This window comes from Myotis daubentonii, chromosome 2 (assembly GCF_963259705.1).
Source record: "Myotis daubentonii chromosome 2, mMyoDau2.1, whole genome shotgun sequence".
NCBI classification, from domain to species: Eukaryota; Metazoa; Chordata; class Mammalia; order Chiroptera; family Vespertilionidae; genus Myotis; species Myotis daubentonii.
This window is the reverse complement of record NC_081841.1, coordinates 206,877,549-206,892,682: the sequence shown is the minus strand read 5'-3', so window position 1 is coordinate 206,892,682 and position 15,134 is coordinate 206,877,549. Positions and strand designations below refer to the sequence as shown.

At 44.4% G+C, this 15,134-nt stretch overlaps 1 protein-coding gene across 1 annotated transcript in view; it reads right to left on the bottom strand.

The window, feature by feature from the left end:
- PRAG1 (PEAK1 related, kinase-activating pseudokinase 1) overlaps window positions 1–15,134 on the bottom strand; it is a gene marked incomplete at its 5' end in the record, with an annotated part of 48,288 nt that overhangs the window by 16,641 nt on the left and 16,513 nt on the right. Inside the window, one exon of the mRNA XM_059685527.1 lies at window positions 7,620–7,777. Within this exon, the coding sequence (XP_059541510.1) occupies window positions 7,620–7,777 (158 nt within the window). The remainder of the gene's footprint in view (window positions 1–7,619; window positions 7,778–15,134) is intronic.

Sequence of the window (15,134 nt, the reverse complement as noted above, 5' to 3'; positions counted from 1 at the left end):
CGGCCACAATCTTAAACACGAGTATTATTTCCTTTGGGATATCTTCTTCATCCTTCGGTGACTGATATCCCAGCACAGAACCCATCAATTTAGGATCCAGTGCTTTAACAAGTCTGTTTAATGGTCTGAAAACACACTATTTGTAGCTAGAGAGTTTTAGATGCCCTTTTCAAGGCCACCTTTATTTTTTTTTATTTTAAAGTGAATATATATTTTTTAAAAATTTAAATTCTTTATTGTTTGAAGTACGACATATGTCTCCTTTCCCCCCCATTGTCAAGATTGCCTTAAAAACAATATTATTTCTGTCCGGCCAGCAGTTAAGCGCCAACCCAGGAACCAAGAGGTCACCGGTTGGATTCCCAGTCAGTGCACATGCCTAGGTTGCGGGCTCGATCCCCAGTAGGGGGCATGCAGGAGCGAGCTGATCAATGATTCTCTCTCATCCTTGCTGTTTCTACCTCTCCTTCTCCCTTCAACCTCTGAAATCAATAAAAACATATTTAAAAAAATACTATTTCTTCCCAGATAGTAGCCTGAGTGGGGAGCAGAGGCTCAGTGAAGGTCAGGCTGCCACTTATTCTGACTGATGTCTGATCTTTGTGGACTTGCTGCCTCTCCCCCTGACAGGTCCTCCCACTCTCCCTGCCACTGTCCTGGCTTGATTTCCCCTGTAGCACCTACTGCCGTGTGACACACTGGCTACTTCACTCCTTTATCTTCCTCGCTATCCACCTCTCCCCACTGGAATGTGAGCTCCATGAAAGAAGGGCTGGACATTTTTTTTTTTTTGTGGGGGGCGGGGGGGGGGTTGTCACTGCTATATCTTCAACATCTGGAATTACACCCAGTACACAGTTTACATTCAAGAAATATCTACCAAATTAATGATTAAATTAATATATATATATTCTAAAAACCTACCTGGCATTATTATTGAGAACAACAAGTTGACTACTGTCAAGATATTTAACTAACTTTCTGTATCTTTGGTCTGCTAGCTATCAAAATACGAATACTGACACTGCCCTGGTACAAACCTTCATGCGATTATAACTAACTGGGTTCACTGTATAACTAGACCTCTTATCTAGTGTTCATGCCTACAGTTTCAGTTCAATGAAGCGCTCTCTAATCTCCGGGACTATGGGAACCTGACATCCATAGGTGCTTGTTAAACTGCCTAACTGAATTTTGTTATCCTAAACCAGAAAGGAAATCATCTTAGCAGCACATAAGGTTTGCATATTTAAAAGTAACCATTTGGGAGATAAACAAGATGGCGGCATAGGTAAACACCAGAAATTGCTGCCTCCCACAACAAATTCAAAAGTACAACTAAAAGACAAAATGGACATCATCCAGAACCACAGGAAGGCTGGCTGAGTGGAGATTCTACAACGAGAAGGAAAGAGAAAAGCACACTGAGACTCAGAGGAGCTGCGGAAGTAAAGTGCAGAGGTACGGAGGCACATGCGACAAGGGCTGGCAATTGACGGGGCTGTCTTTTTGAATCGGGAGGGAGTCACAAGCCCCCAACTGCTCTGACCTCCAGTTCTGGGTGAGTCTCTGGGGACCTAGACTCATGCGGGGAGAAATTGGACTGTCTGGCAGAGGGCAGAAATCGGAACTCGAAGGCGGCTTTCTCTCAGAGGTGCTTGCAGCAATTACCGGGACACTGAGACGCAGGGCCACTTAGGGCAGGGCTGAGGATCAGCCATAGTTGCTTGCTCCGCCCTGTTGATTCCCTGAGACCTCACCCCACCCCATAGCAGTAGCTTTTGCATATGAATGCCCTGGCCCTTTGCAATCTGAAAATTACCTAACAAACTGCAGCTGGGCAGACAGACCCAGAACTTCTAAGAGAAGGCCCAAGGCCCCACAGCAGCTTGCATTGCATTACAGCTGAGCCTCATTTTGGCACCTCCAAACCCCAAACAAGGAAGGGGAATCTGCAGATCTCTTCATAGCTCCTGCTGGGTAGCCTCAGGAAGAGGCTAAATTAGCACCTCCTTAGATCCAAGAGCCAGTGTACCCAGTGGTCAGAGTGGGACCATCCAATTACAACTCCTCAGATCCATAAGGAACACACTCAGGGGGCAGACTCAGTGAGCATCAAAGCCCCACTGAAGCAAGTCTTGCCTCATAAGGGTGTCTTCAGGACAGAAGTTCTCCCACTGTAGACACAGCTGACTCTCACAGCCAATTGGCCTGGAGGTCAATTCCTCCCAGTGATACCTACAACAATCAAGGCTTAACTACAAGACTGTGCACAAAGCCCACAAAGGGGTGCACCAAGAGTGTCCACCTCAGGTAATTGGGGAGGCTGAGCCACTAGGCCCTATAGGACACCTAGCTCACAAAGCCACTCTACCAACACAGGGAAACATAAAAAATGCGAAGACAAAGAAATAGGTAACAAATGACAGAAATGTAGGAAAGCAAACTACTGGATATAGAGTTCAAAACACTTCTAAGGTTTTTCAAGAACTTTCTAGAAACCGCCAATAAATTTAGTAAGACCCTCGAAAAGACTGGTGAGACCACCAATAAATGTAGTGAGATCCTCAAGAAATCTAGTGAGACCCTGGAGGTTATGAAAAAGGACCAACTAGAAATTATGCATACACTGACTGAAATAAAGGATATTATGCAGAGTTCCAACAACAGACTAGAGGATTGCAAGAATCAAGTCAAAGATTTGAAATACGAAGAAGCAAAAAACACCCAACCGGAAAAGCAAAAGGAAAAAAGAATCCGAAAATACGAAGATAGTGTAAGGAGCCTCTGGGACAGCTTCAAGTGTACCAACATCCGAATTATAGGGGTGCCAGAAGAAGAGAGAGAGCAAGATATTGAAAACCTATTTGAAGAAATAATGACAGAAAACTTCCCCCACCTGGTGAAAGAAATAGACTTACAAGTCCAGGAAGCACAGAGACCCCCAAACAAAAGGAATCCAAAGAGGACCACACCAAGACACATCATAATTAAAATGCCAAGAGCAAAAGACAAAGAGAGAATCTTAAAAGCAGCAAGAGAAAGACAGTCAGTTACCTACAAGGGAGTACCCATACAACTGTCAGCTGATTTCTCAACAGAAACTTTGCAGGCCAGAAGGGAGTGGCAAGAAATATTCAAAGTGATGAATGCCAAGAACCTACAACTAAGATTATTTTATCCAGCAAAGCTATCATTCAGAATTGAAGGTCAGATAAAGAGCTTCACAGATAAGGAAAAGCTAAAGGAGTTCATCACCACCAAACCAGTATTATATGAAATGCTGAAAGGTATCCTTTAAGAAGAGGAAGAAGAAGAAAAGGGAAAAGATACAAATTATGAACAAATACACATCTATCAACAAGTGAATCTAAAAATCAAGTGAATAAATAATCTGATGAACAGAATAAACTGGTGATTATAATAGAATCAGGGGCATAGAAAGGGAGTGGACTGACTATTCTTGTGGGGGAAAGGGGTGTGGGGAATGCAGGAAGAGACTGGACAAAAATCATGCACCTATGGATGAGGAAAGTGGGGGGGGGGTGAGGGTGGAGGGGGCGGGGAACCGGGTGGAGGGGAGCTATGGGGGGAAAAAAGAGGAACAACTGTAATAATCTGAACAATAAAGATTTAATCTTAAATAAATAAATAAATAAATAAATAAATAAATAAATAAATATAAAAGTAACCATTTGGCTCTAGCTGGTTTGGCTCAATGGGTAGAGCATCAGCCTGCGGACTGAAGGGTCCCAGGTTTGATTCCGGTCAAAGGCACATGCCCAGGTTGTGGGCTCAATCCCCAGGGGGCGGTGGGGGGCATGCAGGAGGCAGCCAATCAATGATTCTCTCTCAACATGTTTCTCTCTCTCTCTCTCTCCCTTCCTTCCTCCCTCCCTCTCTCCCTCTCCCTTCCTCTCTGAAATCGATAAAAATATATTAAAAAAATAAATAAAAGGAGCCATTTGAAGCACAAGCGTTTTCTGAAGACCATTTCACTTAGCCGATCCCTTGTCCTCACCCACCCAGCACTCACTGCCAATGAGCTTCCCGGGCAGCATTCACAGATCTGTCCTGACACGCGCCCTCTGCCCCTCCCACTCCAGCTTAAACAACTGCTTAAAGGGATTCTTCCTTCTACTGAGTTGACTCACTGTTCAGCGGAACTGCCCACATGGACAAATGGGATAACAGATGTGCTTTGAGGAGCATGAAATGCGATACAAGCGGAAAGACATAACGTTAATATTGATACAGAAATATCTGTAAGCATATTTAGACAGACTTGTTTAAAAAATGGGACCAAGTTATTGATTATAATTATTTGCATTTCTTATAAAGTTTAAAACTTGTTTTTTTGTCACAAAGCCTGAATAGGAGAAATCTAACTTTTAACCTTGAATCCTGACGCGCTCCCAAGGAGTTTACACAAGCTGCTACGATGATAAGGCCTGAATGGCTTCGTGCTGACCTCACTCTGGCCAGCCTGGACTGTGGGTGTGAAGCCAATGCATCGCTTTCATTAGTGAATTCCTACTGTCAGAATAAGTACAGAGTCTAACTGTATATTATGTCAAAATATCATATTAGAGGTAGACGCTATGCTCTGGTTTCAAGGATCTCCCGCTTGAACTAATTCTGCCTCTCCTATTCTGAGCCACTCTCTCAGCTTCAGCACCAGGTGACGAATAGTAACAGGAGGCACGAAGGGTGATATTTTGGATACGCAGTAAAAGTGAGTAAAGACTCATGGGACTGAAAGGTAACTATTCAATAACAGCCATAAAGCAAGCGGCCTTGGTTAGTGATGAGAAGCTGAATGAAGGGTTTCTTGCATTTCATGACCAGTGGTTCTATATATTCTCTGGATCGATGTGTAAGGGATGTTAGAAGGAGAGACAGAAAGAGAGAGAGAGAGAGAGAGAGAGAGAGAGACAGAGAGAGAGAGAGACAGAGAGAGAGAGAGACAGAGAGAGAGAGAGACAGAGAGAGAGAGAGAGAATGAATGAGAATGAATGACACAGTGCCCCTTTGGTCTCTTGCTAGTTTCAAAGCATGGTTCTGGCGACAGAGCCATACACAGGAGCAGTAGTAAGAAATAGTTTGCTCTAAGGATACTTTCTTGTGGATCTGGGAATCCAAATTCTGAAATGCATTTACATTGAATAACTGGATCATGATAGTGGAATAATCATAAAAATGTAATCATTTTAATTCAAAAACATCCAGGTTAGGTGTCATCTTTATACTCATCGACCCCCAGAGGCTCCCTTCTTCCTACCTCCACAAATAGGTTTCTAGAGCCTTGGGCAATCAGCCTCTGCTTCCCACCAACCTCACGTCCTTTCCCCCACCTGTTCCACGGAAGTGTGGCAGGCTGGTCTCACCCTCTCCCCTGAGCCTTTGTTCCTCTTTAGTGTCTCCTTAGCCTGCAAAGCCCATTCCTCCTCAATTCTTGCCACACTTCAGACATGAGCTCAAGTCCCATCTTCTCGAAAAGTCTTCTCCGAACCCTCCATCAGCTCTCATTGACTTCTCCTTCCAGAAGCCTTTACAAGCACTCATGTTCTGGGCAGCCCAATTTCCTAGCTTATTCAATCCATGTGTCATGTGTTGCTGTTTTTTTTGTTTGTTTGTTAGTCATCACCCAAGGATATTTTTCCATTGATTTTTAGAGAGAGTGGAAGGGAGGGGGAGAGATAGAGAGAGAGAAACACCGATGTGAGAGAGACACATCGACTGGTTGCCTCCTGCATGCGCCCCAACAGTGGATTGAGCCTGCAACTGAGATACGTACCCTTGACCAGAATCAAACCCACAACCCTTCAGTCCGAAGGCCAATGCTCTATCTACTGAGCTAAACCGGCTAGAGCAGTGTCACGTGTTTTAACCTTATCTTCCTGCACAGGCCTTAGGAGCTCTGAGAGCAAACACATGATTTGTTGGTTCTGAGAAGCAAAGAGCTGAAGCCATTAAGTCCAGCTCTCATCACCACCAGCTGGCAGGTGGCCGATGAGGGCCCCACCATAGAATTGGTCACATCCTAAGAAAGCGGGGCAGGGCTGGCCAGCACAGGGACTCATGGTTCAAGGGCCCGACCCAGCCCTCTGTGGAATAATCTGCCTTGTGGAATGTTTGCACAATGGGATGGGAAAAGGAAAAAGATAGAAGCCCAGGAAAATCTGCAGAAAAAGAAAATCCTCTTTGGTCACATCCCACTCAAATCAAGGCTGAGATATTTCCTGTTTTTAAGTTAGAGCTATCAGAAGTTTCCCATCAGAACACACCACAGACTGACTTATAACATATGTGTTTGCCTTAGTGGTACTCGTCTTTTAGATAGAAAAATGTTGGTGACAGTAACTTTTCAACGGGACTCTCTACTCTGACAACGCCTACTGAGAAGTAATACTTCCACAGGAGTGCGAGGGGAAGTCATGTAGGCACATGTTGAAACCTAACATGCTACAACCAAGTCCAGGAGAAACGCAGGAGAGGACACACACAAAAAGTGTTGAAAAGGGTGAGAGGTTTTAATACTGGCCATCACAACGACAGAAAAACAAGAGTTCCTTTTCAGGAACATACCCAATCAGGACATACCCATGTATTATGCCTTAGAACTTTATCCAGAAAGTGGAATGGATGGTGGCCTAATGAAGCCTGCATACTTTTAATTCAATAGACATTTATGTAAATACCTGCTGTGTCCAAGTGTGTGCATGGGAACACATGTGAGTGCATGCACACACACAAGAGGGCATCAGGCAGGGGGAGGGAGAGAGAAAGAGCGAGAGGAACACAGAGGGTTGCCAAGAAAGAGGAAACTGTGGCTGGCATGTACCCAACCCCAAGAACTAATCCCAAGGACAGAAATGGAGAGCAGACCTACACATAGGTGGCTCATTACCCAAGGAATGAGGAATCTTTCAACATGCTTTCAACTCTGCCTCCTCCCACCTTGTTGCCAGGCGATACATTGTGTAGAATTGGAGAGTGCAGTATGGGATGAGGCACCTTGCCATACATTCACTAGGGAATTAAAGTCAACTACTCCTTGGTAGAGTCTGCTTCATGGAGAAAGCAGGGCCCAGAAAGTAGGTCTAGCTCAGTGCGGGGGCTGACCGGCAGACCCTGAGCGACGGATGAATAGATTACTCTGACACATGTTTCTGTGAAAGAGAGGCTAAGGGGCTGTTTTGCTTTAGGAGCAAAAAGCCTCGTTCACCTGCCTCCTTAGGCTTTTATTGTCACAAGAGCTTGAACTAAAATTAACCTCTAGATACAATTAGCAGGGTAAGCATCCTTGAGAAAGCACGTGCATCTGTAGTGTCTTTCAAAGGAGGACATTTTGACGTCTAGATGTAAAAGTAAAACACGGGGGGTGGGGGTGGGGGGTTGGGGGGGGTTGGGGGGCGGGGTCAGACTTGTTTGGAAAAGTCAAGGCAGGGGCTGCTGCCTTCAGCAAGGTCGCCCAGAGGCCTCTGACCTTGCAGACTTTCTAACCAAGTGCCCTGCTTCCCCATAGCTCAGCCCTTCCACATTCTGGCAGTTAACCTGGGCCTGGCCTTACAGACTCTGGAGAATCTAAGCCTCCCTGTCAAGGTCAAGTCTGTTACCTCCATCGCTGCCGGTCCTGGAGTCCGAGGCCAGGCTGTCCGTGGAGCCTGTGGTGAAGCTGACGTGGACGCTCCTGAAGGATGGGCTGAGGCTCTCTGCGGAGCCCTGGCTCACTTTTTCCAAGTCAGAGCTGCTCTTGTTCATTTTTAAAAGGTGCCTGAAGATTTTGGAAGAAACAATGAAAGTGATTAATTTAGTTTCAAGTAAAAAACCAGGTCGATTGACCATGAACGCACTATGCTCTCTCTTGAAATCTGAGCTATGCCAGAAAGTTTTGAAAAAATGATTTTGGGAAGAGAGAACAGGGGCTCTTTTGAAACCGTATGCACATACATGGCAGGAGATTTCTTGGGTGTGGTTAGGAGAGGTGAGTCTATTAAATTTAGACAAATGCCAAAACCATGATTTGGAAGCAACTGCCTTCATATTCTGGCCTTGTTTTCTAACACATGTATGTCATCTATTATATCCTGTGCAACAACTCTACAAAGAAAAATAGAATATTATCATACAAGCCAAGGTATAGAGATATGCAGAGACTGGGTAGCTTTTGCAAGATCACAAAACAAGTGAATTGCAAATCAAGACTAAAAACACAGGATTTCTTTTTTGCCTGGTACTCTCTTGACATAGCTTCAAAGAGTCTAGGTTGTTCCTTGGAATTAAGAGAAACTTCATTTAAATTTTAACCAGACTTCTAGTGCAATGCCTAGACCCGTGGTCGGCAAACTGCGGCTTGCGAGCCACATGAGGCTCTTTAGCCCCTTGAGTGTGGCTCTTCCTAAGCCTTAGGAGTACCCTAATTAAGTTAATAACAATGTACCTACCTATGTAGTTTAAGTTTAAAAAATTTGGCTCTCAAAAGAAATTTCAATCGTTGTACTGTTGATATTTGGCTCTGTTGACTAATGAGTTTGCCGACCACTGGCCTAGATAGAACCATGTTAACATAACCCTTATTCCAGAATTAAGGAATAAATCTTCCCTTAGGCTTCCTATGAAATCTTTTTGCTGCATTTCTAAGACAACATTACCAACATATCAGGGACAGGAATACCAAGTTCAAGAACAAAGGACTTCACCTTGGAGAAAACAGTTCCATTATTAGGTAGGGTGTTTAGTTTATTGATTCCTCCTTCCCTCTTTCCAAGGGCTACATGAATATTCACTCTGACCTGACATTTTCACCACAGAGTGAGACAGAGTACAATCAATCCAGGTCCTTCCCTGCGGGTGGTAACCCAGATTTGTCTGAACTGATATTTCCTGATGACATTCTTGCTCCCCCGACAGCAGATCTATATCTCAATATCTGCTGTAGGAAATATACAATGCAGGATTGATTTGGCATCAGAACTGCCTTGTTTAATGCATGTGACCTTACAGTCAAGAATGTATTGATTGTTCTTTGGCTCAGCATGGCCAGGCCCTGTGTTGCTCTTCACAGTCACTGGAATCCTTTGTTCATTAACAGAAAAGTTTAGAGAAAGTCTGTTTGCTACCATGAAAAGTGCTTTCTAGAAACATCTCTCTCTCCATCTTCAACCCTGAGAACCACCATGAAACATATTTTTAAAGATGTTAAATAGAAGTGTGACATTGATGGCAATATTATGATTAATAGTATTTTTATATTTCAACTAGTAGCCCTGCACACGAATACGTGTGCTACTAGCTCACTGCTGCCCTCCTGTAGCTCTCTGCCCGCTGCCCCGCCCTCCTATAACTGCCCCCTGCCCCCTCTTTCCTCCCTCACAGCTTGCTGCCCTACCCCCTCCTGTAGCTCTCTGCCACCTGCTTGAAGCTTGCTGCCCCACCCTCCTACTGATCCGTGATCCGGTCATTATGCTGTCAGTCGTTACGTAACGACCATTTGCATGTTACATCTTTATTATATAGGATGGCACTGTAGGAATCTTCGAAATATCAAATCCTTAGGAAGGGCTATGGTAAAATACAGTCATAGGGGTTTCATACAATATTTTTATCCTCATCAGATCCATCATAATGGCTTCTCAGATGAAGCCAAAATAAGAAGGTGTGAATAGCAACAACTCCCTGGCATAGGAGAGAAGCCAGCTCTATGGCAGCCCAACTACTCCGCCTCCTCCAGAGTGGTCTCTGTTGTCTCTTGGGTCTTCAGGCCCAGAAAATTGCCAAGAGAGAAATTCCAGCACCATAGCTGCTGAGCTGACATGGCCCCCATTCCACAAACTTAAGGAAAACACTCAACGACATGTATATAAATAGATAAAACTAAAAAACACACATACATACACAATTATTTAAAGTAATAGCAATCATTGAAAGAAAAGAGGGAACTCAATGAGGGAACTCCACAGGGTGGAACCCGTGTCTGCATTTGTAATAAGCTCCCGGGGGAGGCACTACACAATATGCTTCAACACCAAGTGCATGCTTGCTGGGAGTGTTGGTCAATATTCTTTACCAGGTTAAGGAAGTGTTTCTATCCAGGTTTTCAAAGGTTTCATATTCTTAAGTCATTTATAGTTATTGAACTTGATCAAATCATTGTTCTACATCTACGCAAAAATCATTGTTTCCCCCCTTTATTCTGTTCATGTGATGAGTCACATTAATAACTCGCACACTTTGCATACACTTAATTTACTACACATGGCTGGGTTCAGTTTGACTAATATTTAACTGAAGATTTTTACGTTTACATTCAAATGTGAGTTTAGCCCACACTTTTTCTTTCTTAACCGACTCTTCTTGTCTAGTTTTGGTATAAAGGTTAAATCAGAGTTATAAAATGAATTGGGTAACTTTTTCTCTTTTCAATGATATTATGTAGTTTATATAAAATAGGAATTATGTATTTCTTGAAAGAATGCTGTTAACTCCAATGTCCATCATAAAGAAATGGTTATGTTGTGGTATAATCTTATAATGGAATCTTTTATAGCATTAAAAAATAAATGTACTCAATTTTAATGTACCAATATGAAAACTATTCTTAAAATGAGTAACCAAGAAGCTTTCAAAAGACTCAAGTAAAGTATACAAGTGGTATTAAGTAGATATACCATTTATATACATTTTTAAAACGTTATATATTTTTCCATGTCACATAAATGCAATAAAGTGGAAATAATACTCATAAACTTCAAGTTAGTGATTACTCTGGGTACCAAGGAGAAAATGAAATGGAAATTAGGTAAGGGGGGATTTTTCTACCGTACCTGTAATATTTTATCTTAAAAATCTAATATAATGGCAAAATGTTAATACTTGAAAAATCTTAGGGAGATACATGAAGTTCTGTTAAATGATTTTTTGAACTTTATTGTATGCTTGAAATATTGGATAAACTGAAAATGAACACTTCTAGAAGCAACAAAAATCACTGGGGCCCGAATGAGCCCAGGGATGGCCACTCTGTTGACCTGCTGGTGAGCCTCCGAAGGAACACGGGGCTGACCAGTGGGATTTCCATGAGGCTCCCCACTCCCCAGCGGGACAGGCAAGCTCAGTGAGGGCTGGCCCATCACAGAACAGCCTCGTGGGTGAAAAAGGTTATTTCTCAGTCCTGATAACTCTTCTGAGACTCTGGGGGTTAGTTCTTCTGCATTGAGTCTCTATGAGGGAAAAGTCAGTTTTGAAGACTCACCAAGTGAATGCAGACAAAATCAGAGTATTCCTATGATTGCAGGATGAATTCTCCGCAGACTGTGTGTGTGTGTGTGTGTGTGTGTGTGTGTGTGTGTGCATGTGTAGGGAAGTGGGGAGCCTCCTGGAGCAGACTTTGGTAAATCTCAGTATCTAAGCCACAATTTCATGTTGTCATGGCTTCTGGGGACATTACTGCGGTTTCTCTATTAGAAGAGGCACAAGAAGCCCAGATTCCCACCAGGTAACGAAAACCCAATAGGCCTTTGGAATGCTCAGGGGTAAATGGGGAGGGAAAGGGGTGGCCCTTTTTCTTAATAGCAAAATCTTGGGAGTGATCACTCTTGTGTGTGAGATGCATCAGAAATCTTCCTCCCTGGAAACCTGTGTCATCTGCACTCTTAAGAGAATTTAATCAGAGAATGAACAAAACCAATCAGATTTAAAAATGAAAGGAGAAGCTTGCCACCCCACTCGAGACTGACATCAGGTTGTTCTGTGTCTTCAATCTGTGCGTGCAATAGATTTTTTTTAAAAAAAACAAAAACCCAGAAAGGGCTTAATATTCCAAAGCCGACTCTTCTGGGTCCCAATAGATTCTTCTGTCAGACGTAAGGCCAAAAGGCAGTCTGAATACACACAAAATACACACACAAGGCTATACTTCAGTTTCTGAAGGGCACTTTTCCCTTGTTAATAGCTTGTTTTTCAAAAAACTGGCGCAAACCATCTATAAGATGAAATCTGATGTCATGCCATTTAAGGAAGTGGTTTCAATGGGCTGCAACCACACGCTGCAGTCTTTCCTCTCTGGGTGGTGAGTAACGCTCTTATCGGGGCAGCGGGAATACAGCCCCGCACAGATGTCTTTGCTCGCGCAGTGATAAATTACTCGTTCTTGCTCAGACTTCCTTTCCTGCCTCCCCCTGTCGATTAGCCACCGTCACGGGCGAGGAGGGTGACATGCCCGGCCGGTGGCACGGCGTCCTTAGAGACTCCGAGCCCTGCAGCTGCTGCCCAGTGTTTTCAGAATGGCTTTTCCCCCCATTGTCCTCAGAGAAAGGAGCCTGGCCAGTGTTCTCCACGCGGTATTGGGAGAAAGCTAGAAAAAAAGATCCAGGCGGAAGAGCCATCTGCCAGACTTCCTCATTTGTAGGAACCAGGCTCTTCTAAAAATACCCCGAAATTCTTAATGGAGGCCGGCCGGTGTGTGGCAGGGGCTGTGCGGCAGGCTTCCCCCGGCTGCTAGAACCCTCACTCAGGAGTGCGATTTCAAGTGTGACCGGGGCAAGTTTTCATTGTCACTGCCCTCGCCTGGGGTTAGTCCGCAGACCTTGGGGTTGAGCGCTTTTTGCCTCTGGAGCAAAATATATGAAAATCGCAGTAATGCCAGCGAGCAGTTTTAGACGAGCTCTTTAGACCCAGGACGCAGGCACAAGGCACCACGTCTTTGGGCTGGTCAAGTTCACTGCTAAGTTTAGTGAGGACTCGCAGGAGGACTCTGAGGTGGCTCTGAAGGCGTAAACGGGTTAGAAAATTCTATATACACTGAAAACATTACCCAGAAGAGAACAGGATGGGTTCAGAGGCAAATCAATCAGGTCACGCCTAAATCAAAGAACGAGAGCTTCTTACCATCCTAGACTCCAGCCCGAGGCGCCGTCCTCACCAGCGTGGCCTCCCGGAGCCCATGACAGGCCGGGCCAGTGACTGCAGGGTCCCGTGGAGCAGCCCTGAGGACGAAGGGCCAGCTGCAGAGGCAGCCCGAGTGCCTTGTCAGCCTGCTCTGAATCACACTCAGTTCCTCTCTGACTTTTCTACAAAATGCACTTCCTGCAAAATCACAGGAAGGTGGGGAAGGCTCTGCCGCTGTGACCTGCTGCATCCAGCCTCCAATGGTCGGACTGGGCTCCATCGGAAGGAGGGATTCAAATACCCTCAACAACGCAGTGAGTTTTCCCCCCGTTTAATCTCGACTATTTAGCCACATCCTAAAGTCAAAATCCTTAACCGACTCACGCTGAAGCACCAGGTCTGCTTGGTGAATAAGAGTGCCCTGTTTCAGACTTACGCCTGTGTCACCTGCAGCGTGTCCCCGTCCTGTCTATCCTGAACACCATTCCAGGTTTTTCAACAAATAAACACTGACTACTGTGTGCCCAGCACCGTGTTCAGTGTTGGGGATACACCAGTGGGTGGAGCAGACACCATCCCTTCTAATTTGTCAAGCTCCTTGAAAAATGTACACGGAGGGTTCAACCACATCTTCAGAAAATATTTGCAGCTTTGGGTAGAACATCCTGACTCCAAATCTGTCCAAAACACTGCTCTCTCGATGCTGGCCGACTCTGAAGAGTCCCACCCAGAGCTCCTGTGGGGATTCTCAACCTCAGCCACCACACTGGATCAACCCAGGTCCTCCCTGGCGACAAATCACACTTCCTTTGACAATCTCGCTTTCAAATATCCCTGCCCCCATTGTTTATCCATTAGAACACACGCCTGGATTTCTTGTTTGGAAAACAAATTATCACCCTTTTGGTTAATATACTACTACCACTTGCCCTCGAAAATCCTTTGCTCCAATTGGGCCAGGCTCTCATTGTCCCTAAAGCTCCCCGTGTTCCGATCCTTTCCCCACGCTGACTCAGGAAACCATTCTCTCTCCCCTTCAAGGCATTTCCATCCTCAAGACTCAGGCTCAGTATCACTTACCTACAAATCCCTCTTGTCTGTCCCCTCTGGAACTCACATTGCACTGCACCTGACTCACACCACTGAGCATTCAGTTAGAATCCTGGTGAGATTATTCTAATTGTCTCATGTGAAATAGGTTTGTTGTTACTACCCCCAAATTATAAACTGTTTCAGGAGCTGCGTCATAGCCAGGACATGCTGGAACGCAGAGTCATTATCAAACGCTTCTTGCTTAAGTTTATCTGCCTCTGTTTCAATAACTCGGTGGCATCTCAGAGGATCAATGTTTCCTTTAAGAAAAAAAATTATACTTGCCCAGCAAAACTTGCAAAAGGCAGGAACACTGAGCAAACAATAACCCCCAGGAAGGCTGGATGCAATAGCGGGATCCTTCTTCTATCTACAAAATACACCAATATCCTGAACTGGCACAGAGCTTGTCGTTTTTTATTGTTGTTGTTGTTTTCTGGGACATGAATGAGAAAAGCGGATAACTACACTGGACAGGTTTTCATTGCTTCTACCTTTGGTGTTCTTAGGTGACAATGCTAAGGGAATTATTTAGCAAGTGTCTAAGTACCACCTGAAAGGACTAAGAAGTTCAGTCTGCTTTGGGGGCATCTTTCCCCACCGCTCTATCAGCTTTATGAAGATAGGAAGTCAGTTTCACTGTTGGTCAAATGATGTCTCTGGGGCAGGCCTATTAATTTGCATTGCAGTTAATGCACTGGTGACTGCAGGGCTCTACAAGCTGAAAAGCCCTTTGGTTCAACCTGAAGATGAATATGCTTTGCATTCAGTGGAAACCACTTAAAAACAGAACTAAAGCCAAACTTATTTTTAAAGATAGAAAAGACACACACATTTCGATTAGTAGCAGTTGGTTTTGGTCAAGGATAAAAATGCTAGAATTGGTCAAATGGAAATGTGTAGGCATTTGCCTGGCTACATACAGATCTACTTTGGCATTGAGAGATACCAATATTTTTAAAAGATGGCCTTTCTGGTCTCAGAAAATCAGAGTTGTTTATTTGTGGCCCCCGTTTGCATGGTTACGTATTTTCCTAAAGCAGCTCTCTGGGCTGCCTGGGGCAGGAGAGGGGACAGCAAATGTTTGGAGTTATCCAGGATGGAGAGGTTTCAGCTAAGGCTGAGCACAGGGAGAGGCAGCTGCTGGGAGCAGG